Source organism: Sphaerulina musiva (genome assembly GCF_000320565.1).
Source record: "Sphaerulina musiva SO2202 unplaced genomic scaffold SEPMUscaffold_12, whole genome shotgun sequence".
NCBI classification, from domain to species: Eukaryota; Fungi; Ascomycota; class Dothideomycetes; order Mycosphaerellales; family Mycosphaerellaceae; genus Sphaerulina; species Sphaerulina musiva.
Genome location: NW_016017394.1, coordinates 183,378 through 204,710, shown reverse-complemented (window position 1 = coordinate 204,710; position 21,333 = coordinate 183,378). Strand labels below are relative to the sequence as shown.

Below are 21,333 nucleotides of genomic sequence, written 5' to 3'. Positions count from 1 at the left end.
GTTCAAGAAAACAACATAGGTTAGGTAGTATAGGACACAGACTTCACTGCCAAGGATAAACGTGATTGCAACACGTGACTCTACAGGCCCCGGTCAGTCACATGAGCCACGACCAAGACATACTCCTCTTCTTCTTCCTCGCTGACAACTCCCTCGCACCCCTTCTTTGCCCCTTTCCCCCCTTTTCCCCCGGAGGATCAATATTTGTAGCATCCCTCTCCCTCTATAGGAAGCACAGATGATGCAAGGCTTCCAGTTCCTACGGCTTGAAGTTCTAACAGCTTACAAATCCACACCGGTGGAGAACTCTGGGAGAGAGCTTGCGCTTGGACGTTTCAGAGAGGAGAGCTGAGTTCCAGGCGGAGAAGCTCGTAGAATTGTTTTTGATGCTCAGAGGTATATAATAAGTGTGTCCCGACCAGAGATCTCCTGACAGTTTTTCATTCACTCTCAATATTGCAATTCTTTGGATTTCACGTGCATATCCCCTCCCCTCCCTGCTTCAAATCAAACCAGCCTGCCTACCTCAAGATGTCTTCTTCTCTGACTACATATGACCTCACGGTCCCCATTTTCGTTCGCAACCTCGAGCAACTCGTCGCGTGTCTCAAAAAAGGCGAAGAATGGGCCAAAGACAACAACAAAGACCCGCAAGTTCTAGTAGATGCGAGTATCATTGATGATATGAAGGTTCGTAGTAATTTACCTTCATCACTCACTTCCTGTACCAGCTCATGACTTTTTCTCCGGCTGACATTCACAAACACAGCCTTTGACTTTCCAAATTCAAAGCTGCTGCAACACTTCCAAAGCAGTTTTGCCTCGCATTGGAGGCGAAGAAGCAGTTTCTGTAGAGGACAACGAGACGACGCTCTCTCAGCTCTTGGCCCGATTGGAATCGACTATCAAAATTCTGAGAAGTGCGAAGAAGGACAAGTTTTTGGCTCCTGTACGTTACACTACCTTACCTACCTATTCGTGCTTTACGTCATTTCACTTTTTTTCCCTTCCCCACGAGATTCTTTTCAAAAACTCCTCACCTTCAAACAAAATAATGTAGTAAGGTACATGTACCTAAGCTGACTGGTTCATAGGATGCCAAATGCGTCGTCAAACTAGGTCCACGAGAAGCCGAATTTGACGTGTTGGGATATATTCAGAAATTCGCCCTTCCCAACTTCTTCTTTCATATGACGACTGCATATGATATCTTGCGCAAGGAGGGTGTTCCAGTTGGCAAATTGGATTTTTTGGGTGGATCGGATCTTACTACTTGGACTATGTAGAAGTACAGTACCTACTTCTTAGGTAAAGAGGGAGATTGATGGGCTTGGGGAAATACATACTTGATGATCAACAGGACTTTGAAAGGGCAGAATTGAGAATAACAATGACAGAAAGATGATGATGATGATGATCCAGCGTCAGATATTTTACTCTTAAGTTCTACTTAGGACTCATTTATTATCATGTACGATTGGTATGCTGCAACAACAGAATGACAACGAGATGATTCTATTTCCGAGTGTGGCGTACATGTATGTATACGAGAAGGCTGGGTCAACCTTTCCCAAAAACATGCTGTGTCCCTGGACGTTGCTCCAGGATGAGCGAACTCAAAACGACTTCTTTCCACTACCTTACTCTATACCAGGGTTCATAGTGGGAAGTAGGTAACCACTCATCGCCACGACTCTTATTACATGTACCTTATTTAGTAGGTAGTAAGTCCCAGTAGACAGTCCGACGGACGTCCTTCCAACTCCATCATCATCACCATCGTGGGACCAAAAAACCTCTCTTGTTCATCTGCCATGAATCTCCTCACCAGCCTCGCAATCCTCGCAATTCGCCTGTCCCACGTCCTCGCCGACGAAGATGATATCGCTGTCGGTCACCACATCATCTGGTCTTACCCAGGACCTAACATTCCTCAAACCCTCCTCGACGCAACGCAAGCCGGGAAAGTCGGAGGCGTAATCTTCTACAGCGAAAACATTGACAAAGCACAAGATCTTCCCGGTCAGATCCGCGCTCTCCAAGATACCTACAAGCAGTCTCCCGGATATGCCGGTTTCCCTCTTCTCCTCGTTACCGATCAGGAAGGCGGAATTGTCAATCGTCTACCTGGAGGTCCCTCGCAATCCGCAAAGTCCATTGGTGCCAGTCCAGACCCTGTGGCGGCAGCCCGTGACGCGGGCAGTCAAGTGGCGACGGTGTTTTCTCAATATGGTATCAATGGGGACCTGGCTCCGGTATTAGACGTTCACAGAGCAGAGGGAGACTTTACGGATTCGCAACAACGCTCCTTTAGCTCCGATCCTACCAAAGTGGCAGAAGCTGCTGCGCCGTGGATTCAAGCTCTGCAGGAGAAGGGTTATCCGGCTACTGCAAAACACTTTCCCGGATTGGGCAGCGCCGCGACACAGCAGAATACAGATCGGGTGCCTGTGACTCTCAACACCAGTGCGGATGACTTGAGAAATGTGGATATGTTTCCTTATACTGCAGCAATTCAGGCAGGCGTGAAGATGGTGATGACTTCCTGGGCCATCTACCCTGCTCTCGACGCCGACAAACCTGCGGGCTTGAGTCGGAAGATTGTGCAAGAGGAACTTCGGCAACGACTGGGCTTTCAAGGTGTCACTATTACGGATGCACTAGAGGCAGGGAGTCTGACATCTTTTGGAGGTACGGGAAACTTGGCTGTGATGGCTTGTCAGGCTGGAATGGATATTGTACTTGCTTCTGTGAGACGTGTCAGTCAAGGAGAGGATGCTCATGTAGGGATTGTGCAGGCTCTGAGGGATGGTGGAATTGATCGGACAGAGTTTGACCAGGCGACGGAGAGGATCATTGCAATGAGGAAAGCCTTGCCGCAGTGAGCAATGTCTGCTGTTACAGTCCGCTCTTCAGTATCTTACCCAATTTGACCATCTCCGGCTCCCTCTTTCGAAATCTGTCATTCAGTCGCCTACCTAGGTCATGGTCGGCAACTGATCTCACCACAGATGAGCCGTTGGTTGACGTCGTGCTGACTGAAACCCTGTAGTGCCTGAGACGGACGTGAGCAATATCTCGAGCAGTGCCTGGAAGAAGGGCACGATGTCCATAAGCCCGACCGAAGATGCCAGCTGCACATCGGCTTCTTTTGCTCTCCAGAGTAGTTCTACCTACCTCTTCCCCATTCTCCTGTTCTGAGCGTGTCTCGAGTGAAATTTTCCAGTTGGTCTCGTGTTGAGAAGTCGTCGTCTCAGAGCGGGCTTGCGCTGGGTACTGAATGGTAGGATGCATCTCGAATGCGGGAGGATTGGACGTCGCGCAGTCTGCTGTCGCTGCGGTCAAGGCCAAAGGATCTGTCGATGCCTCTGGAGGCGGTCAGCATTCATGTGATACCCACCATGCCAGTTGCCGCTTCCTTTTTGTCGGTTGAAGTGCCCACGCGGCTCGAGTGATATGATGCTGTCCTGAAATGGCCCGCCGTGCTTGCTGTCGCGGTCAGGCAATCAGAGGCCCGCGAGACATGATCGTACCACGGCGAGTTGGCGTTGTGCACGATGGCGGAGTGGTCTGGGGTGATCATCTACAGGTCGACAGCCACCAATGTCTTCAAACTTTCTGGAACTTGGCCAAGTGTCAAATGCGAGTAGTATCGCACTATCTCTACCGCGCGTTTCATCATGTTATTGCAGCCTGCAATAGCTTGGAGAAGAAGCTCTTCGCTCCCCTTACTGATCATTCGATGCCTTAGAAATGTTGCCCCCAGTCTGAAGAGAGCCGTCTTCTCCTCGGCAGCATCAGCACCAGCGCGCTTTCCATTTTCATCGCCGTGCTGCTTCTGTGTGCTTCTATTCCAGTTGGATTAGTAAAGTCCTAGCGCCTTGGCTTGCTGTTGGAGTATAAGGGGCCTTCTCTCCTCGCTCCCCAACCATCTTCCTTTCTTCTTCACCAACTGGCCGCCAACCAGTGTAGCAGCACATCCTTTGGATGTGTATGCATCTCACACAGAACAAGATGTCTCTTTCGTCCACTCGTCTGTCAGCTCGCCTGCTTTCTGAGATAACTGATCGATGACACACATCCCAACATCCCGTTTTCATCATGTTGTTGCATCTTGCAGCTGCTTGGAGAAGATCATGCCTCTACGATCGCCGCCGTGTACTGTCATTCGTGCTTCTGACTGCGAGAGACAATGGTAGTGAGGACCATGCCGCACACCCATACTTGTAGTCTCTGACGTCTTTCTTTTGAATTGCGACGAAGCCGTCAAATCTCTTCCACAATCTCTTCCACCTCACGTTCTTGTGAACAGCAGAAGCAGCAGCAGCAGCGACAACAACAGCCACCGCCGCTCTAGTCATCACCCTCTTCGCCACCAAAGCCTCTTACCACCAACTATCCTGCTACCGCGCCGCCGACCAAGAAGCGAGAAGATGGACTACAGCATTGAGCTCCACAGGCATACCCGCGAACAGCAAGCAAGCAAGAGCACCGTCGCCGGAGCACAACATGGCAGCACGGTAGGAGAAGGGACGCGACACCATAAGCGATGGGAGCAGCAGCTGGACCGCATGAAGACAGACTTGGGAGGCAGAGGCCGGGTGCAGACCATGGCAGAAGAAGACACCGGTGGCAGGGTCACAGCCGCGAGAGCGGCAGCAGGTGAGGATGGCGTGCTACTCAGCCAAACCGAGCCACCCATGCCACCAAAGATCCTCAAGCGGCGCGAGCAGCATTTGAAGCGCATGCGAGAAGCTTTGGGGAGCCCAGCCTTGAGATTTGTCGAAGAAGAGGGAGGAGAAGACCAGAAACAACATCCTGTGTACACTCTCTGCGCGTGCTGCGTCTTGCAGTGATGATTTGCCCTTTGAGCCGAGCGTGCTTCTTTTCGAGTGTGCAGATCTCTGCCACTGTAGGTACAACCACGGGGAGAGAATAATTGAACAAGGGATCCGAGAGGACGTCTTCCTTATGTGATCACGCTCTGCAACATGCCCCTGCAGTACTATCCTTGTCATCGCTTCCTTGGGCGGAGTCCTCATACCATCGCGAGAGCAGGCATGCTGAGCTGACAGTTGCCCAGTGCAGACCTCTCCATCCTCTGAAATACAGGAGGGCAGTCGGGTACAGTTGTAGTCGCTGCAAAGGTCCACTCGAGAGTTTCATAGCGGACCGCAGAGTTTCGGGCTCCATCCCACAGCTCTCGAAGGTACCAGCTCCTCTCAAACCCAATTCCACTAGGCACACTGAATTTTCAAGCTGCGATGATGACTCGGCTGAGATCAGAAACCTGACGAGAGCAATGTGTGTTGCTCTCCTCAAGTTGCCATTGCTCGTTGGAGTACATGCGGATACTCGACCATCACACGCTCGTATGTTAAGGTGAGTGGTATTCCCGATGCTCGATCAGTCTCTGGCAGAATGACTTCGCTGATCACTCAAAACTGCTATTCCTGAGCTGAGATGATGACTTTTGTGGGAATATGTACGGCACGGATTCGAGCGGGCTAAGCATGTCCGAAATTGCCACTTTCTGACACAAGAGTTTGGTATGGTCGGCAGAATTGCTGATGACCAAGTTGGCCTCAAGACACCATCATAGGCATGCTGTTACCTTGCATGCCCGCTCCTGAATCGTGGCTATGCCCAGGATGATGATTGCACATGGCTTGATGTTATCACTTCGCCGCATCACTTCAGGACAGCGTCACAGCTTTTCGACAGCAACAAGACAGAGTGGGTTTCGCCTCTGGAAATCTTTGATGCCGCGATGACTTTGGCCAGTTCGTGAAGCTGAGAATTGGGCGGGAGCACTCAGCCAGGAGTTGTGATAGGGCTTTAAGCCAAGCCAAAAAGTGAGCCGAATTTGCGCCGAGAAGAAATTGCCGAGACGTCGATATCGCCTCGCAGGGCTATGCAATGCTTGATGACCTGAGCCCTACGAACTGGCCGAGGAGAGGGCTTCGCTCGAAAGCTGTAGATCTGCGATGCTTTTGCTAGCAGCAGGACAGCGACAAAAGCCCAGATCATCGGATGCCACGACAAGCACAGGGCTCGTGAACGCACGAACAAACGCAACAGCAGAGGGCGCGATGATCTTGCTTTACTTGATATGCTCATGTTTCATCTTGCGTGGCACATCGAAGCATGTCCAGTGCAGCCATTCTTCGCCCCCGGGCTATTTCACGAGAGACGACCTGAATGATGAGCTAAGAGCATAAGAGACAGAGGCCATAGCCAAAACTGCGATGCGCAACACAGGCGGGAAAGCGGTACTGGCTGAGAATGCGGAGTCCCTTGAGGCCAGCTCCCGGACTCAGAAGCATGAGTCTCCACTCATGCAAGTCCCATTATCTGGAGTGTATGCATTGCTGTCCTGAAGAGTGACATTTCCACGGCTTGGCCTGCTGCTAGAGTCGGGATAATCGACCCGTATGGTGTCGCGCTCGATGGCAGTCCGGTCGGACATGGGGGCCAGTCGTCCTCCGCAATGCTCATCAGGTGTGACGGAGCTAGTGCAGTCTGCTATACCGGTATGACACAGCGCAATTGCTCGAACAGTACCAGTGAGTTTGGACAAAGCAAGGCTACAAGATGATGGCTCTCGGCACTTTGCGCCCAAGCTTTGGAGCTTTCGTGGAGCGCGGTATCTGTCCTGAAGCAAGCCTCCCACTCTAAGCCATACTGTCGTGAGCCTGTCAGGCAGCCGATCTCCACCGCATGGCGCGTCTTGTCCGCCGTCGTGAAGATGGGGCAGATCTCTCCATACACGCCATGGGGTGTATGGTGTAAAGTTCACGCTGGACGAAACCGTCTTGTTGGATATCAGACATCGCCCTCGTGGCTGCAGCATCGGAGACTGTATCGGAGCGCTTGCCCTTCCTCCTCTTTCTGATCACGAACGAAATCCGGAACAGTTGGAGGATGTTGGGAGTGGGCGGTGGAGACGACTCGATCGGTATTGGTCCTTTGCTGCTCACAACAAAGGCTTCGTGATGATCGATCGCAAACGGAGGGGGCCGTGTCATCGATTACAGCAGGGCTGTGACCTTTGGCGCGAGTTGAAATCGTCCTCCTTGATGAGCTCGCCGGCCACAAGGGTCGCCTTGATCTGAGCAGCCACAATTGCTACTCCTGTTGTGCTGGCTGTCCGCCGACTGGCCTGTGTCACCACTCGCACCTGGTGTGTGTGGCGCCATCGGCACAACACTGAGTTCCAAAAAAAGGAGAGTCACCGGTCCATCGCAATGCTGCCGTCGCTGGCGGAGGCGATGCTCTGTGGCTGTTGGTCTCTCTGGCGTGCCTTCTGTCAACATTGTCGCTGCTCGGACCTCTGTGCATGAAGATTGATCCTGCTAGCCTCCTCGTACTGCCGTGCTCCATAGGATTCCGGCAGTATCGCTGTCCTTGTCCGAGTGCAGTTCCAGCTGATGCGAAAAGTGTTCGCGTCAGGCGTCTGTGCTGGAGCTAGGTACTCGCGCAGATCGCGCACGTCAGTGGTTGGCGACGACAACGTTCAACATCACGCTGGCCTGGACCAAGGCATGCTGTTGTATATCCCCTGATCGCTTCCAGAATGCTCCTCGCTGATGCGTGGTGTGTTGGGTTTCGAGCAGCTGTCCACGGGTGTGACGGTCGCTAGTTTTCGGTCAGCTCTCCCGCGTGTACCTGCTTCACCCAGAATGGCCCTCTGTCCAGATGAGAGTATATGAGGATGTAAAATCATGCTGAGTCATCCAAGTGAGAGAAGCTACCTAGCTTGCTACCTAGCTTCTCTCACTTGGATGCCTGGACAGCCTGGACATTGAATAAGAGAGGTACGTCATTTCATTCACCTTCTCTTCAAATCGAGCGGCAGCGGCAGCGGCAATGGCAATGGCAGGCAATGTGGTGTAGGTGAGTATCAGCTCGCTCCGCTCGATCAAAGATCGAGAAAGCTTCCGGAGAAATATTTTTTTTAATAATTTCTCCTCCAATATCGAGGGTTCGATATCCAGGGTCGCCCTACAACTTTTTGGTCCCACCAGCAAGGTCATGCTCGAGATACCTTTAGCCAAACACTGCGAGACACTCTATAGTGTTGGTGTTTACGGTGGTGAATTTTTTATTTAGTTGACTTAGTTGCTTTGCGATATCACCAGTGTCGAGTCGGCAAAGCCAGCTGGAGCGCTGCCGATAATTTGCCCTCAACACCAACAGCATTACAATCACACGCCGCACGGATACGAGTAGAATTCGCTGAGGATGACAAGAATTACTACAGGGCCATCGTCCAGTTTGCGTGATGATTCATGGGGTGGTGTTGGCATAAGGACTTTTGGAAGCAAGCAGACCTCCGTAACGTCAAGCAGCGCCAAGGAATGGAGGACGACTCGAACCTTGCGAGGCAGCCTACAGTATTACGCGCGAGAGATTGCTAGTCGACAGATAGAGGGCAGTGAGATCTCGAGGACGATGCCAAAGCTACGCGCACTTCTTGCGACCGGAATGAGTGAATATGGCGATGACACTGTCTGGCAGGGTGGAAGGGACCGTAAACAATGGCTTGGCGCGCCAAGGAGTGAGCTCGAATTTCGTGCCCTTTCATTCTTCCGACACCAGCAACCCTTTTCCAAAAAACATCCACCTCCAACACATCAAATATGCTGAGGGTGCGATCAACAACCACCACGACAGCCTCCACGACTGCTGCAGCAACAGGCCTTATTGTAGGTCAGTCCACCTAACAGAGGCAGTGTCGTTTCCGCGACGTCGACCACTTCATCTGTGGTCACTTCGCGGAGGCGCGACAGCTTCACGACGCATCCACCCACACCACATCCCTTGCACCTTCATCAGACATGCAGTCGGTGGTATGCTGACCTTCTCTTACTCGCAGTCGACGCCGGCGACCTTCAAAGATTCATTCCTTGGATCGCGGCGGTCCCTGCTGCCGTGTCGAATCGAGGAGGCAGACATCAAGGCCAGCCTTCCTGCAGCAGGCACAACATCCAAGTGCTCATGCGCCACCGTCCGTCGCCTTGATTGTGCAGCTGCCACCGGGAGGATGGATTGGAGAAGAAAAGACCAGCGGCGGGACTCAACGCCTCCTTTCCTGACCGGTGCCTCGCAGCTGGCAGTCAAGGCACTTCTGCAGCGCAGCACGCACTCTTGCTGGCAAAACAAGCCACTTTCTGGAGATACCGGAACTACGTTGATGGTCCGCGTGTAGCGAGATCACCATCGCACGTGGACCGTCACCAACAAGCATATCCCACTTTCAACCCTTCCCCGTCAAAACAAGAAATGGCGTGATATGGCATGCTGGCTCATGTGCGGGGACGCGACCCCGAGGATATCACCAGCGAACATATCCCACTTTCAATTCGACCGTTGTGTCCCCTCTGGCGAGGTAGCGGCAGGGTATGTGTGCTTGCCCATGTGCGAGGACGCGACCCCGAGGATATTACCAGCAACAATATCCCACTTTCAATTCGATGATTCTCCTCCTCCTCCTCGAGCGATTACATGGCCCGCAAGACTAGCCGCTCGCCTGGACGAGAGGAGGTTCGGAACCAGAACCACGTTGACGGTCCGCGTGCAGCGAGATCACCATCGCACGTGGGCCGTCACCAGCAAACATATCCCACTTTCACCGCCTTCAACGACTTCCATTGGTCACCCACCGTTGTACTAGTCCAGCGATTACGTGCTTATATATGGCAGAGCGGACGGGATGCCTGGTGTGTGGACCGTCACCGGCAAACCTATCCCACTTTCAATTCGATGGTTCTGCTGGGATGGTCGACGTTGGACAACTTCCTGACACTATTCCGGACCAAGTCGATAGTGTTGTCGGTGACACACTTCCGGACCAAGTCGATAGTGTTATCGGTGACACTCTTCCAGACCAAGTCGATAGTGTTATCGGTGACACTCTTCTGGACCAAGTTGATAGTGTTATCGGTGACACTCTTCCGGACCAAGTCGATAGAAGAGCTGGGATGGTCGACGTTGGACAACTTCCTAACACTCTTCTGGACCAAGTCGATGGTGTTATCGGTGACACTCTTCCGGACTAAGTCGATAGTGTTATCGGTGACACAGATCTTGGGTTCAAGAGAGAACTGCTCCAGGAAAGTCACTTGTATCAGCAAAAGCGTGTATATTAGCTTTCTTTCTTTCTTTTCTTCCTTTGTATAACCATGTCCTTTGTATAATCATCTCCTTTGTATAATCATCTCCTTTGTATAATCATCTCCTCTGTATAATCATCTCCTTCTCTGTATCATCATCTCCTTCATTGGCCTTATAACAGTCTTCGGCGAACCATCAGTTGCGATTCTGCTGTCGATAGCTGTGTGCGGAAAGAGTGCTCTACAGCCAAGGTTCGAGGTAGCTCAGGTAGCTGAACTTGTCAAGATAAACCTCAACATGAATTCCTTTGGGCTCGTTTTCTTGGACGGCAATGTATACCATTCATGTCCAGATACAGTTCGGCTTAATCCTAAGAGCGACAATGCCATTTCCGATCCTAGCTCCAGTGTACGACGCCCGGAATCGAGGGCCGGCGGTATATCTTCGTATTAGGAGGAGTAGTAGTAAGATCCTTATACAACTCTATATCTGCTAGCTTATCCGTCCGTACCCTCTCAAGATTCGTCGAGAACCAGAATATAGAATAGAAATTCAAGAGCTGTATTGTCGAGGGCCGTCGAAGGATACCGGGGAGTAAATGCCTTTAGAGAATTATTCGTTACTCTCTTAATATTCGAGTATGTCGAGCTGAAAGATCGCAGTTTTCTTTTATTCCTCTTTTTTTTTGTAGGTAGACTTGCTTAGAAACACTGAGCTGAGCACTTTTCTCGTCCATCCATGAGTTGGTAGTAGGTAAGGTAAGGTAGTCATTCATAAGAATCGCAACCATTCCCGGGATTCGATCTATGTTGGGGTTTTGGAGGCCTTGGTTTGTTTTTCTTCTTCTTGATCTGGAGGAGGAAGAGGAGGAGCGTGGACTGGATTGGATTGGGGAGTAAGGCAGGTAAGGTAAGGTATAGTAAGGTAAGGTAAGGGTTGTATAGTTCTACGCCGAGAAACGAGGATTTATAACGATGGACAATGGATGGACAAATAGGTAGTAGTAGGTCAGATCAGGTGAGCTCAGGTCAGGTCAGGTCAGGTCGGTATGGAGGTAAGGTGAGGTATCCATTACAGCATGCATGCATAATAGGTACATTTGCCATGAATTCCCCTTTTCTCAGACTACACTGCCCGTCGCCGCCATCGATGGATGAATGGATGGATGGATGGATGGATGCATATCTCAAGAATAAACGACGATGAAGGATTTTGCGGGAGAAAGGGGGATGTCGATGGGAATTCCTTGGCCGGGGGCATTCTTGGCATCTTGGCTAGATCGTAACTTTGGCTTCTTATCCCTTTTCCTCTTCCTTGGTAAATGAAGCTGAAATGAGTGAGACGGACTACACGTGCGTACCTAGGTAAGTCGATCTGCCTTTTTTTGGTTCATTATTCTTGGGAAGAATGTTTTTGCAGGCACAAATCATTAACGAAAAACACCGAAACAAAAAACTTCTCTACCTATCTCCTTAACAGCAACAAATCTTTCACCACACTCCCCTTTCTTTTTCTCTTCATCAGTGATGAAATGTCCTCCACCTTCTCATCTTTACTCCTCGCTCTACTCCTCGCTTCATCCATCCTCTCAAAAATCTCCCTCATCGTCCACGCTTTGTGAATCATAAACCTCTCCGTTACATATCCCGACGTGCTTCCGCTTTGCCTGCTCCATCCAGCCTCGGCGTCGCCCTCCAGGTACTCTTCCTCGGCCTTCCAAACTGTCACATTCACAGATGAAGGTGGAGGTTGACAGAGATACATATTCCATAGACTTGCTTCTGGACCTGGAAAGATTAGATCGTCGAGATCTTTCTTCTTGTTGTTCGCACTGGTTTTCTTTTTGCTTCCTCCTTTCTCGACTTCGTGTTGATGATTCTCATAGTTTTGACAATGATGATAGTGTCTCAGACTGAGAAAACAGACTTCAAACCTTGAAAGACGACGGAGTTGGAATTCGATTCCTATTTCTTCTTTTTCTTCTCCTAATTGTCTATCTGCATCTGCATCTGCAGGAACACTAACATTGCCGAGCGAAGGATTCGAAGCTCGAGGGAAGAAGATCTGAGGCGTATAAAAGCTTCCTTTCCAGGTGAGGATAAGAGTGTTGTTGTTGACACTTTCGGAGAGAAAAGAATCATAGACGGGATGCAGATGGGAGATGGATTCATTCACCTGCGTGAGGAGAGGATTCAGTCTTGGTTGTTGCTGTTGTTGTTGACAGTAATAATGAATGCAATCGAGGCTTCTGGGAGGACTCGAAGTGAGGAAGAGTTTCTCTTTGCATGCGTGAGAGGAGGTAATGATTTGATTCCAGAGTTTGCAGACGCGTTGGCAGGCTAGAAGGCTTTTGAGTGTCGTGTGAGTGAAGAGTCTTTTCAGATGTCTGGGATTGTTGAGGAATCTTTGGTGGGCTGTTGGTTGTTGAAGGCTGGTGTTCTGTGTTGGTGGAAGGGAGGCGAAGGAGGAAGGCGTGATGTCAATGGTGCGTGCTGCTGTTTGCGAATTGGCACTGGTAGACATATTTCGGTGTCAGGAATAGTCAGTCACTCGAAGTGGTGTGGATGTTCTGCTGGGTTACTGCTGAGTTGAGTATGGCACATATATCGGTTTTTGGTTTGAGCGTATTGCTTGCTTGTCTTCCTGCTGCTCGGCGCGAATAGCTTCACGGCGAAGAGGTCAAGTGCATGTGTCATGAGCAGTGGTGGATGATGTTTGTGGGCATTGTAGTGGCTTGTGATCAGCTATATGTCGTGCTTCGCAGTGTCCATGACTGCTCCTATTGTCCGCGAGGTTCCCTATTCACAAGACCAAGGGTGAGCGCCGGACTTTGTCCATCTCTCAGAGGACGACATTGTCTTCTACGTGGTGCGAGTGTCCGCCTTGCTCTCTGTTTGTGTACATGTTCAGCCTGACATGTGGGAAAAGCGCTTAGGACATTATGTTGTGGAAAGATGTCTTGCAACGATCGGCCTGCGCAGCGTAATGAGCACGAAAGTGAACGAATTGCTATGAATTAAGGCAGCGTGCACGCATCATTTGATTGACACATCTAGTCATACTTCACTCATACATATGCCGCATTGTGGTCTTTGGTCGCATGATCGTCGTTCTGGTCGCCACACTTTGGTCCCCTTCGCTCGTGCCAATACCGTCTCCTTTAGACTGTTGAGCGAGCAGTGCTTGTGGCTCATCGTTGGTACAGTCGCTAGCCGCATGCGAGGTATTGAGAGGCCAGAGACCTGTTCCTCCATCTAGACGGTCCTCAGTTGCCGTCCACCTTTGCGATTGCTGCTCATCACATCCTTGGCGCGACTGCTTTGGTAGCTCAGAGCAGCTGAAGAGCATCAATCGCGTCGGCCGTAATCCGATCTGCCACTCTCTACATGCAGCCAGTCTCTACAACAGGTCCAAAATGTCCTTTTCGGCATCGTTCGCGAGCAACTCCAGCATACCCTCCGGTATAATCGGCTTTCCATCACTTCCCTTCACATACTTGAACGGCATCTCGATCGTTTCGTTGGCCTTGATCTTGCCATTCTCATCCGTGATAGGAATCTCCGGCCTGTCAATGTACTCAATCTCGCTGAGCTTCTCTACAGATCTGATCAGCATATTTTCCTCTCACTCGGAAAAGGAGAGCAAAGAAGATATAAGAGCTAGTAGTAGACTTACTTCCCTCCTGCACCACAATTCTCGTAGTCCTCACAGCAGTATCAGTAGTCATCTGCTCTGGCCCCAGCCTCCTCCCCGGAAAGCCCAACTTCCTGAGGTCTCCTGTGCGGTCTCTGGGGGGATCGTCGCCTAAGATGCCACCAAACAGAAATACATCAAAAATTTCACCATCCTCGGGACTTAGATCTCTCTCAGCTTTGGGATCGAGGAGACAGACTTTTTGCCTTTCCGCTGCAGTTGAATAGATGGACTCCACTGTCCGCTCTGTCCGCTCTATACTCGGGATGGTGAGTTTTTCGAATTTGGAAAAGGATGGCGTGAGGCCGGAGAGGAGGAATTTGGAGTTGGACGAGGCGGATTCGGACGAGATGGTGTTGTATTCGAGAGCTTGCCAGTCTTCCAGTTCCGGATCGAGATGTTCGACGATGAAGGTGTGTGATTTGGCCATTCTGGGTAATTTCTCCTTTTTTTCCTGTTGGTTGTGTGTTCTCCTCCTAATGTATATTCACTCAATGTTGATATTGGACCGGTTGCTGTGAACTTTTTAGTGGAGCAGATTTCGACGATCGGACTGGAGCTCCGTACCAATAGGAGGGCAGAGAATAAGATTCCTGCGACATCGGACAGGGATGTCTGTATTTTGTGCGCATACCGTATATATAAGTAGTGCTCTACTCCATTCTCGGTACACGTACACGCTGTGTCTTCGCCGTGAGCCATTGACAGGAACAATGTTGGCCGCACGAAGGACAGCGACGGCGAGGTCGACCTTGTTGTCTCTGCCCACTCCGCTCCGCACCCACATCGCCTCCTCCCGCACTCTGGCCACGGCCACCGACGCCTCCGTCACACCCGCTGCTTCGTCCGTCGAGAGTCGCACGCCTCCTTACGCCAAACTCCTCCAACGTCTCCAATCCGTACGGCGCCTATTGCCTACTCGACCTCTCACGCTCGCTGAAAAGATCCTCTTCTCCCACTTGGACAATGCCGAAGAATCTCTCCTTCAAGGCACCAACAATGGAAAGGACATCCGCAGCAATGCCACTCTCAAGCTCAAGCCAGACCGCGTGGCAATGCAGGACGCCAGTGCTCAGATGGCCTTGCTGCAATTCATGAGCTGTGGCATGCCGACGACGGCCGTGCCTGCGAGTATCCACTGTGACCACATGATTGTGGGCGAGAAGGGGGCGGACATTGATGTGCCGAACAGCATCAAGGGCAACAAGGAAGTCTATGACTTTCTGGAGAGTGCGGGCAAGAGATATGGCATTGAGTTCTGGCCTCCTGGTGCCGGTATCATTCATCAGACGGTACTCGAGAACTACTCTGCACCAGGACTGATGATGCTGGGCACGGATAGTCACACACCGAATGCAGGAGGCTTGGCTGCTATTGCCATTGGCGTTGGAGGTGCCGATGCTGTGGACGCTCTTGTCGACGCGCCATGGGAATTGAAGGCGCCCAAGATTCGTGGTGTCAGGTTGGAAGGCAAGCTGAGTGGCTGGGCTTCACCAAAGGATGTCATTTTGGCTCTGGCTGGCAAGTTGACAGTGCGCGGAGGGACGGGCTACATTACAGAGTACTTTGGACCAGGTGTCGCATCACTGTCATGTACTGGCATGGCTACCATATGTATGTTGTGTCTTGAATAGGCCGACAGGCCATAATATGTTACTAACACCGATTATAGGTAATATGGGTGCCGAAGTGGGCGCCACGACATCCATCTTTCCCTACACGCCGGGTTCGCACGACCCCTACCTACAATCGACACACCGTGGATCAATTGCCAAGGCCGCCAATGCCATTGCACAATCTCCTGATACCAGCAATCTTCTGGCTGCCGACTCCAACTGCGAATACGACGAGGTTGTCACGATCAACTTATCCGAATTGGAACCACATATCAATGGACCGTTCACGCCAGATCTTTCCACTCCTCTGTCCAAGTTCAAAGAAGCGGTGCAGATGAACAAGTGGCCAGAGACCTTCGGAGCTGGACTCATCGGAAGTTGCACCAACAGCTCATACGCAGACATGACTCGTGCAGAATCATTGGTGCAGCAAGCACAAGCCGCTGGTCTCAAGCCAAAGGCCGACTTTTTCATCTCTCCCGGCAGTGAGCAGATTCGTGCTACGCTGGAACGCGACGGCACACTTGAGACGCTCCAAGAAGGCGGAGGTCTTGTTCTCGCAAACGCTTGTGGACGTGAGTAGCGCCACTATCATTAACATGTTTGTACCGCACTAACACAGCATAGCTTGCATTGGCATGTGGTCGCGCACAGACGGTGTCAAGAAAGGCGAAGATAACGCCATCTTCACTTCATACAACCGTAATTTCCCTGCCCGGAACGATGGAAACCGTAAGACCATGAACTTTCTCGCCTCTCCCGACCTTGTAACAGCAATGTCTTATGCCGGCCGAACGGACTTCAACCCGATGACCGACAGCCTCACCACCCCCTCTGGTGAAAGCTTCCGCTTCCAGCCACCCAAAGGCACGGAACTCCCCTCTCTCGGCTTCGCGGCAGGAAACCCCATGTTCCGCCCCACAGAACCTGTCCCCAACCCCAACGTCTCCATTGCAGTGGATCCTGACTCTACCCGCCTCGAACTTCTGGAACCGTTTGCTCCCTTCCCCGAAGGCGAACTCTCTGGCCTGAAAGTCCTCGTCAAAGTGAAGGGACAATGTACCACCGATACCATCTCCGCCGCCGGTCCCTGGCTCAAATACAAAGGTCATCTCACCAACATCTCCGAAAACACCCTCATTGGAGCGGTGAACGCCGAAACAGGTGAAGTCAACCAGGTCTCGGACGTCGACGGCGCACAATACACCATTCCCGAGCTCGGCAAGAAATGGAAAGCCCAAAACCAACCGTGGCTCGTAGTCGCTGAACACAACTATGGTGAAGGATCTGCCCGGGAACACGCGGCGTTGCAACCTCGATTTCTCGGTGCTCGCATCATCCTCACCAAATCGTTCGCGCGTATCCACGAAACGAATCTCAAGAAACAGGGAGTGATTCCTTTGACGTTTGAAAATGAAGCGGATTACGACAAGATGGCGGGATGCGATGAAGTTTCCACCGAGGGACTGTACGATGTGTTGCAAGGGGGAAACGGCAAGATCTCGTTGATTGTGAAGAAGAAGGATTCGGGAGAGACGTTCAAAGTTCCTGTCAAGCATACCTTTTCGCCCGATCAGAAGAGCTTTATCCTCGCCGGGAGCGCGTTGAATTTGTTGGCGAAGAAGGGACAGATGAAGGCTTAAGCAGGGGAGAAAACTCGTGCTGAGTCCCGAGAAGAGAGTGGAAGATGAAACGATGTACATGCTACTTGCTTGAATAGGGAAGATACCCAATCTAGGGAAGAAAAGGCGTTTCTGGCGCGGTGATCATATCAAAAGGCGTGTGGCAAAAATGGAAAAACGGAGGCATAAGTCAGGTTTGCTGCTGTACTGTACCAAATCAGTGAGCTGGCTTGCATCTACAGTAATATATTCACGTGACATTTCCCTCGTACCAAATTATGTGAATGCTTCTGCTGGGATAACCCCAGACTCTCGGGATGTGGCGAGGCGGCCCGTGATTTCGGCGAATCTAAAGTGGGCGCCCCTTTCGCGCTTCTGCAAACCAGCAAACACAAGCGTAACGACATCTTGAGATACCCCATTTTCCTTACACATATCGATCCCATCTATACCATACCATCGCACTGTCACTCGTGCCGCCACTCCTTCACCCACGCTCTTTACCACCCATACTTTACCCACTCCTTCACCCGCGCCGCCGTCCGCACCCACACCCTCCACCACCGCCGTCGTCTTCTTCCCACGCGCCGACGAAGCTAAACCGAACTTCTTCTCGCTAAACAAATACCCGACGACAACATGTTTGTCCAGTCTACCGCCGTATTTGCCTTCTTGGCTGTTGCCGCGCAGGTCGTGGTAGCATCCCCTCCAGCATGTGTGCTTGCTGCTGTCAAGTAAGAGATCACTTCCCGTACGAGAATAGACGAGAATAGACGAGAAGAGAGAGAGGGAGGGAGAGAAAGAGGGAGAGAGGAGACGCGTACGCAGGGACGCGATGGATGGGCATATGAGTCTATGGGGTGATGCTTACACCTGTGGTATATAGCGTCGAGTCCGACCCTGCCGACTTCAAGACGGTCTGCCACTCTAAAAAAGTGCAGTCATTCATGATGGAAAACTGCGGCGATCACCTCAAAATGGCACAGGAGTACTTTATGGATATCTGCAAGACCAACGGCAACGAGGTCAAGCTATCTGGCAAAACCACCTCTTCTTCCTCTTCTATGACCGAGTCCATGACCGAGTCCATGACTGAGACGATGACCGAGTCGTCCACTGCCACCGAAACCGGTACCGAAACTTCCACTGGGACGAAGCACGCAAGCACTGCTACAGAGACTGCGGCCGTGACGGGCGGCAACACTTATGGCGGTGCGTTTCTCTCTCCTGGCCCCGGTCTAATCCTCGCTACGGCTAACAGCAGGTCTGATAGGTCCTTCTGGCACGTCTTCTCCCACCGCCAGCGCGACCGGCCCAGGCTCTCCTTCCTACACAGGTTCTGCATCGAGTGTCGAGCTGGGCATGGATGTGCTTGGCATGGGTGCCTTGGTCGCTTTTGGCGCTGTGTTGGCGCTGTAAAAAGCGTCACATTTGGGCATCTTTGAAGCAAGGAAGGGGTTTTTTCTCTGGAGTTTATTCTTGGGGAGGGGTTTCTTTTGGCTGCATGTATGCTTCCCATTCCGAATGTTGGCATAGAAAAGCAGGGTAGGGACACGACTTCATATTAAGCATGCCCCTCGACCTGGATGGTTTTCAGCATCGCACTATTTTTTTTTTCATGTATGGTGGACTAATGGAGAGAATCTGCTTTGCTCCGAGCATGAACGGCCAACCAGCCCTTCTTTTGCCTTTCATTTCTCTGTTCAAGCCCTTCGATCCCACGCATCATAACATCTCTTCGCAGGCTGAGCCACATTCCCGACGCTAATGGGAGGGTTGGCCTTGTTCGAAGGTGGAGGGGAGGTCCCAGTTGACAAGGCAAGCGATACACTGAGGACACGGGACCATAAAAAAAGAATTCAACTGCAAAAGTTACGCTGGAAGAATAATGTCAAGTCGGACACACCGTATGCACAGCCAAGGCTTCGGCATGGAGAATATCATTCTTATTGTAGGTGGACAGCATGCATTTGACGATGAAGAAATGACAAATCAGCAGAAGTGGTACTAGGAGGGAGAAAGATTAAAAATGAACTCTCTCCAAGAGTTCACCACAACACACCCTTCACCACCGTCCTCACCCCCCGACTCTTCAAATCCCCATGGGCCATCTGGAAATCATACCGATACTCCACATCCCCCAAACCCGTCTCAAACAAGTCCATATCAAACCTCGCCACGGCTGCAATTGCCAACTTCATCTCCGCCTCTGCCAAATGAATCCCCAAACACGACCTTGGACTTTTCGTGCCAAACGTCATATGATATCGACTTCGCAACTCCTTTCCCCCTTTCCCTCCTTCCCCAGACAACCACCTCTCCGGACGAAACCGAAACGGCTCGGGAAAAATCCTCTCGTTCCCATGCACGCACAAACTCGAAGTGGCGACTCGCGTTCCCGGCGGAATCACATATTCGCCATAGACGATCGAATCATCTGGTGCGATACGTGGATTGCGGCGTGCGAGGCCATACATGAGCCGTGTTCCTTCGAGAAAGACGGCGTGGAGATAGGGTAAGTCGTGGAGTTGTTCCATGCTGGGTCGTGGGCCGAGAGGTTGCAACTCCGCGCGGAGTTGCGCCATGCAGGTCGGTTCCCAGAGGAGGTAGAAATGCGTGATGTGGATGGCTCGGGCGGGTGAGTCGGAGGCGGCTACTACGAGGAAATTTCCTTCGCGGCTGAGTCTGAGGGGTTCTTTTTCGAGGGGGGGTAGGTCAGGGTCGTCGCGGATGGTGTAGAAGATGCTTTTGTGTTGGGAAGGTGGAGAGGAAGAGGGAGTTTCGAGGTTTTCTTTGGTGGTGGTGGTTGTTTTATCGTTGACGACGGATTGCACGGTTTGGGCTACGCGCTCTGCGACTCGTTTGAGATCCATGACGCCCGGGGGAATCATCTTGGAGGCAATGCTCGCAGGGAGGTATGCAGCCAGGGAGTTGATCCATCCAAAATGGCGTGTGAAATTGACTTGGAGGAGGAGATCCTGTGAGTTTGCTCGCAGTTGTGCGGCCTCACTCAAATCCTCCCGAAGAACCGTCGACTCGAAAGCGAATGCATATTCTTGAATGAGATCCCAGCAGTAAGCAAAATACAAATCAGACACATTGAGCGGACTGTCGCAATTCGCCTGCGAGGAGAGCTGATGCTCAATCACTTCCACTAGTCGATCTCGTTTTCGAACCAGTAATGGTTCCAAATCCCTCACTGCTTTCGGGCTGAAGAAACTCGTCATTGCCTGTCTTCTCGCCTTGTGCAATTCCCAATCCTCCGTACCCGCGACCGATCCCGCGATATCGAGACTGGGTTCGGGACCTTTGTTCCGCTTGCGAGCATTGTAAATCTCGCCCAAGAAGTCGGGATCGGCAATGTGCACCTCTTCGGGGTTGACTCGCAGGATGGGACCATATTTCTTGTGAAGATCCAGGAGTTTGAAATTGTATTGACCGGGTTGAATCACATCGTAGTAGGTCTCATACCACCCCGTGAGAGCGGCGAGTTTGGGCCCGGGGATATGGCGAAGGGGATGGAGGTAGAGGCGGTATATGCTCAGGAGAAAAAGGTATGCTAGGAAGCCCCAAGCGAAGGCGTGTAGAGCGTCCACGTCATGAAGGAGGCTGCTGGAATTCATGGCTGTCGCCACTCTATATTGTGGTGTGTTCAGAGTGTAGCGCACCAACGCTCTTGGGATGGGATGTGAAATGCTGCAGACAACTCATGCCAAGAGATTTGTCAAGTGAAGTCTATATTCTAGCTGACACGAAATCTGTCGCAGGTGGGGGATACAGCACTGCTTGGAATTCAGATTCGACAGTCCGCCGCAGACGAGACGAATGATCGTTGTCAAGGTCATATCGTCATAGTACTTCGCGAGAGTTGTTTTATGTTGGCCCTTAGTCTCTCTCTGATGGACTGGGAACCCCCGTTATGTGACAGAGTTTCCCCCCATGGGGCCAGGGGGTTGGGCTGGCCTGTGAATCGTGATCACCAAAGTCTTATCTACAAGCCAAGATTCTACGGAAGCATAGGAAGATCGTGATGTGATGACGCGTGCATATGTGTATTACTTAAGACTCTTGGGTGGTGATGAGCTCGAAGTTGTAGATCTCACTCATCAGTCATCATCATCATCATCATCATCATCAGACATGCATGCTCCGCGGCTGGGATGAATTTGAATATACAGCTCGATAGCAAGGCCCATTTTCTAGGCTACCGATTGGCTACCAATAACCATGTCCCTCACTCCTCTGACATGGTGGGCATTATTTGCTTGTCCCAACTCATCCACCTC

At 51.4% G+C, this 21,333-nt stretch overlaps 10 protein-coding genes across 10 annotated transcripts; 6 read left to right on the top strand and 4 right to left on the bottom strand.

Annotated features, from left to right (window-relative positions):
• The first annotated feature begins 442 nt into the window (after positions 1-442).
• Positions 443-1,497, top strand: SEPMUDRAFT_151980 (uncharacterized protein). Its single transcript, XM_016907169.1, has 3 exons — positions 443-690; positions 770-949; positions 1,095-1,497. The coding sequence occupies exons 1-3, from the start codon at positions 532-534 to the stop codon at positions 1,284-1,286; spliced, it is 531 nt and encodes a 176-aa protein (XP_016756407.1). The 5' UTR covers positions 443-531; the 3' UTR covers positions 1,287-1,497.
• A 201-nt stretch (positions 1,498-1,698) lies between these two features.
• On the top strand, positions 1,699-2,885 carry SEPMUDRAFT_166759 (glycoside hydrolase family 3 protein; the record flags this gene model as incomplete). Its single annotated transcript, XM_016908256.1, has 1 exon — positions 1,699-2,885. The coding sequence occupies exon 1, from the start codon at positions 1,815-1,817 to the stop codon at positions 2,883-2,885; it is 1,071 nt and encodes a 356-aa protein (XP_016756406.1). The 5' UTR covers positions 1,699-1,814.
• A 98-nt stretch (positions 2,886-2,983) lies between these two features.
• On the bottom strand, positions 2,984-4,731 carry SEPMUDRAFT_136479 (uncharacterized protein; the record flags this gene model as incomplete). Its single annotated transcript, XM_016902780.1, has 5 exons — positions 4,225-4,731; positions 3,668-3,848; positions 3,397-3,583; positions 3,178-3,368; positions 2,984-3,055 (listed from the first exon to the last, which is right to left on the bottom strand). Exons 1-5 carry the CDS (start codon positions 4,359-4,361, stop codon positions 2,984-2,986), a joined length of 768 nt encoding a protein of 255 aa, XP_016756405.1. The 5' UTR covers positions 4,362-4,731.
• On the top strand, positions 3,941-4,856 carry SEPMUDRAFT_159218 (uncharacterized protein; the record flags this gene model as incomplete). Its single annotated transcript, XM_016907829.1, has 1 exon — positions 3,941-4,856. The coding sequence occupies exon 1, from the start codon at positions 4,434-4,436 to the stop codon at positions 4,854-4,856; it is 423 nt and encodes a 140-aa protein (XP_016756404.1). The 5' UTR covers positions 3,941-4,433.
• Positions 4,857-8,270: 3,414 nt separating this feature from the next.
• Positions 8,271-9,261, top strand: SEPMUDRAFT_151979 (uncharacterized protein). The gene has a single exon (XM_016907168.1). It carries the CDS (start codon positions 8,498-8,500, stop codon positions 9,209-9,211), a length of 714 nt encoding a protein of 237 aa, XP_016756403.1. The 5' UTR covers positions 8,271-8,497; the 3' UTR covers positions 9,212-9,261.
• Positions 9,262-11,580: 2,319 nt separating this feature from the next.
• SEPMUDRAFT_111645 (uncharacterized protein) lies at positions 11,581-12,639 on the bottom strand (the record flags this gene model as incomplete). Its single annotated transcript, XM_016900927.1, has 1 exon — positions 11,581-12,639. One exon carries the CDS (start codon positions 12,637-12,639, stop codon positions 11,581-11,583), a length of 1,059 nt encoding a protein of 352 aa, XP_016756402.1.
• Positions 12,640-13,142: 503 nt separating this feature from the next.
• On the bottom strand, positions 13,143-14,258 carry SEPMUDRAFT_151978 (DUF431-domain-containing protein). The gene is made up of 2 exons (XM_016907167.1): positions 13,792-14,258; positions 13,143-13,712 (listed from the first exon to the last, which is right to left on the bottom strand). The coding sequence occupies exons 1-2, from the start codon at positions 14,237-14,239 to the stop codon at positions 13,516-13,518; spliced, it is 645 nt and encodes a 214-aa protein (XP_016756401.1). The 5' UTR covers positions 14,240-14,258; the 3' UTR covers positions 13,143-13,515.
• A 242-nt stretch (positions 14,259-14,500) lies between these two features.
• SEPMUDRAFT_151977 (aconitate hydratase) lies at positions 14,501-17,301 on the top strand. Its single transcript, XM_016907166.1, has 3 exons — positions 14,501-15,423; positions 15,482-16,000; positions 16,053-17,301. Exons 1-3 carry the CDS (start codon positions 14,523-14,525, stop codon positions 17,066-17,068), a joined length of 2,436 nt encoding a protein of 811 aa, XP_016756400.1. The 5' UTR covers positions 14,501-14,522; the 3' UTR covers positions 17,069-17,301.
• Positions 17,302-17,487: 186 nt separating this feature from the next.
• SEPMUDRAFT_151976 (uncharacterized protein) lies at positions 17,488-18,717 on the top strand. Its single transcript, XM_016907165.1, has 3 exons — positions 17,488-17,781; positions 17,934-18,259; positions 18,321-18,717. Exons 1-3 carry the CDS (start codon positions 17,687-17,689, stop codon positions 18,464-18,466), a joined length of 567 nt encoding a protein of 188 aa, XP_016756399.1. The 5' UTR covers positions 17,488-17,686; the 3' UTR covers positions 18,467-18,717.
• A 378-nt stretch (positions 18,718-19,095) lies between these two features.
• Positions 19,096-20,670, bottom strand: SEPMUDRAFT_53648 (cytochrome P450; the record flags this gene model as incomplete). Its single annotated transcript, XM_016909268.1, has 1 exon — positions 19,096-20,670. The coding sequence occupies one exon, from the start codon at positions 20,668-20,670 to the stop codon at positions 19,096-19,098; it is 1,575 nt and encodes a 524-aa protein (XP_016756398.1).
• Between the last annotated feature and the right edge of the window lie 663 nt (positions 20,671-21,333).

Coding starts and splice junctions, on each gene's coding strand:
- SEPMUDRAFT_151978 (XM_016907167.1), bottom strand. CDS start 14,239: ATGGCCAAATCACACACCTTCATCGTCGAACATCTCGATCCGGAACTG. Junction 13,713..13,791: donor AATTGTGGTGCAGGAGGGAA/GTAAGTCTACTA, acceptor TCAGATCTGTAG/AGAAGCTCAGCGAGATTGAG.
- SEPMUDRAFT_151976 (XM_016907165.1), top strand. CDS start 17,687: ATGTTTGTCCAGTCTACCGCCGTATTTGCCTTCTTGGCTGTTGCCGCG. Junction 17,782..17,933: donor TGTGTGCTTGCTGCTGTCAA/GTAAGAGATCAC, acceptor TGTGGTATATAG/CGTCGAGTCCGACCCTGCCG. Junction 18,260..18,320: donor GGGCGGCAACACTTATGGCG/GTGCGTTTCTCT, acceptor CAGGTCTGATAG/GTCCTTCTGGCACGTCTTCT.
- SEPMUDRAFT_151980 (XM_016907169.1), top strand. CDS start 532: ATGTCTTCTTCTCTGACTACATATGACCTCACGGTCCCCATTTTCGTT. Junction 691..769: donor GTATCATTGATGATATGAAG/GTTCGTAGTAAT, acceptor TCACAAACACAG/CCTTTGACTTTCCAAATTCA. Junction 950..1,094: donor AGGACAAGTTTTTGGCTCCT/GTACGTTACACT, acceptor ACTGGTTCATAG/GATGCCAAATGCGTCGTCAA.
- SEPMUDRAFT_151979 (XM_016907168.1), top strand. CDS start 8,498: ATGGCGATGACACTGTCTGGCAGGGTGGAAGGGACCGTAAACAATGGC.
- SEPMUDRAFT_151977 (XM_016907166.1), top strand. CDS start 14,523: ATGTTGGCCGCACGAAGGACAGCGACGGCGAGGTCGACCTTGTTGTCT. Junction 15,424..15,481: donor TACTGGCATGGCTACCATAT/GTATGTTGTGTC, acceptor CACCGATTATAG/GTAATATGGGTGCCGAAGTG. Junction 16,001..16,052: donor TCTCGCAAACGCTTGTGGAC/GTGAGTAGCGCC, acceptor AACACAGCATAG/CTTGCATTGGCATGTGGTCG.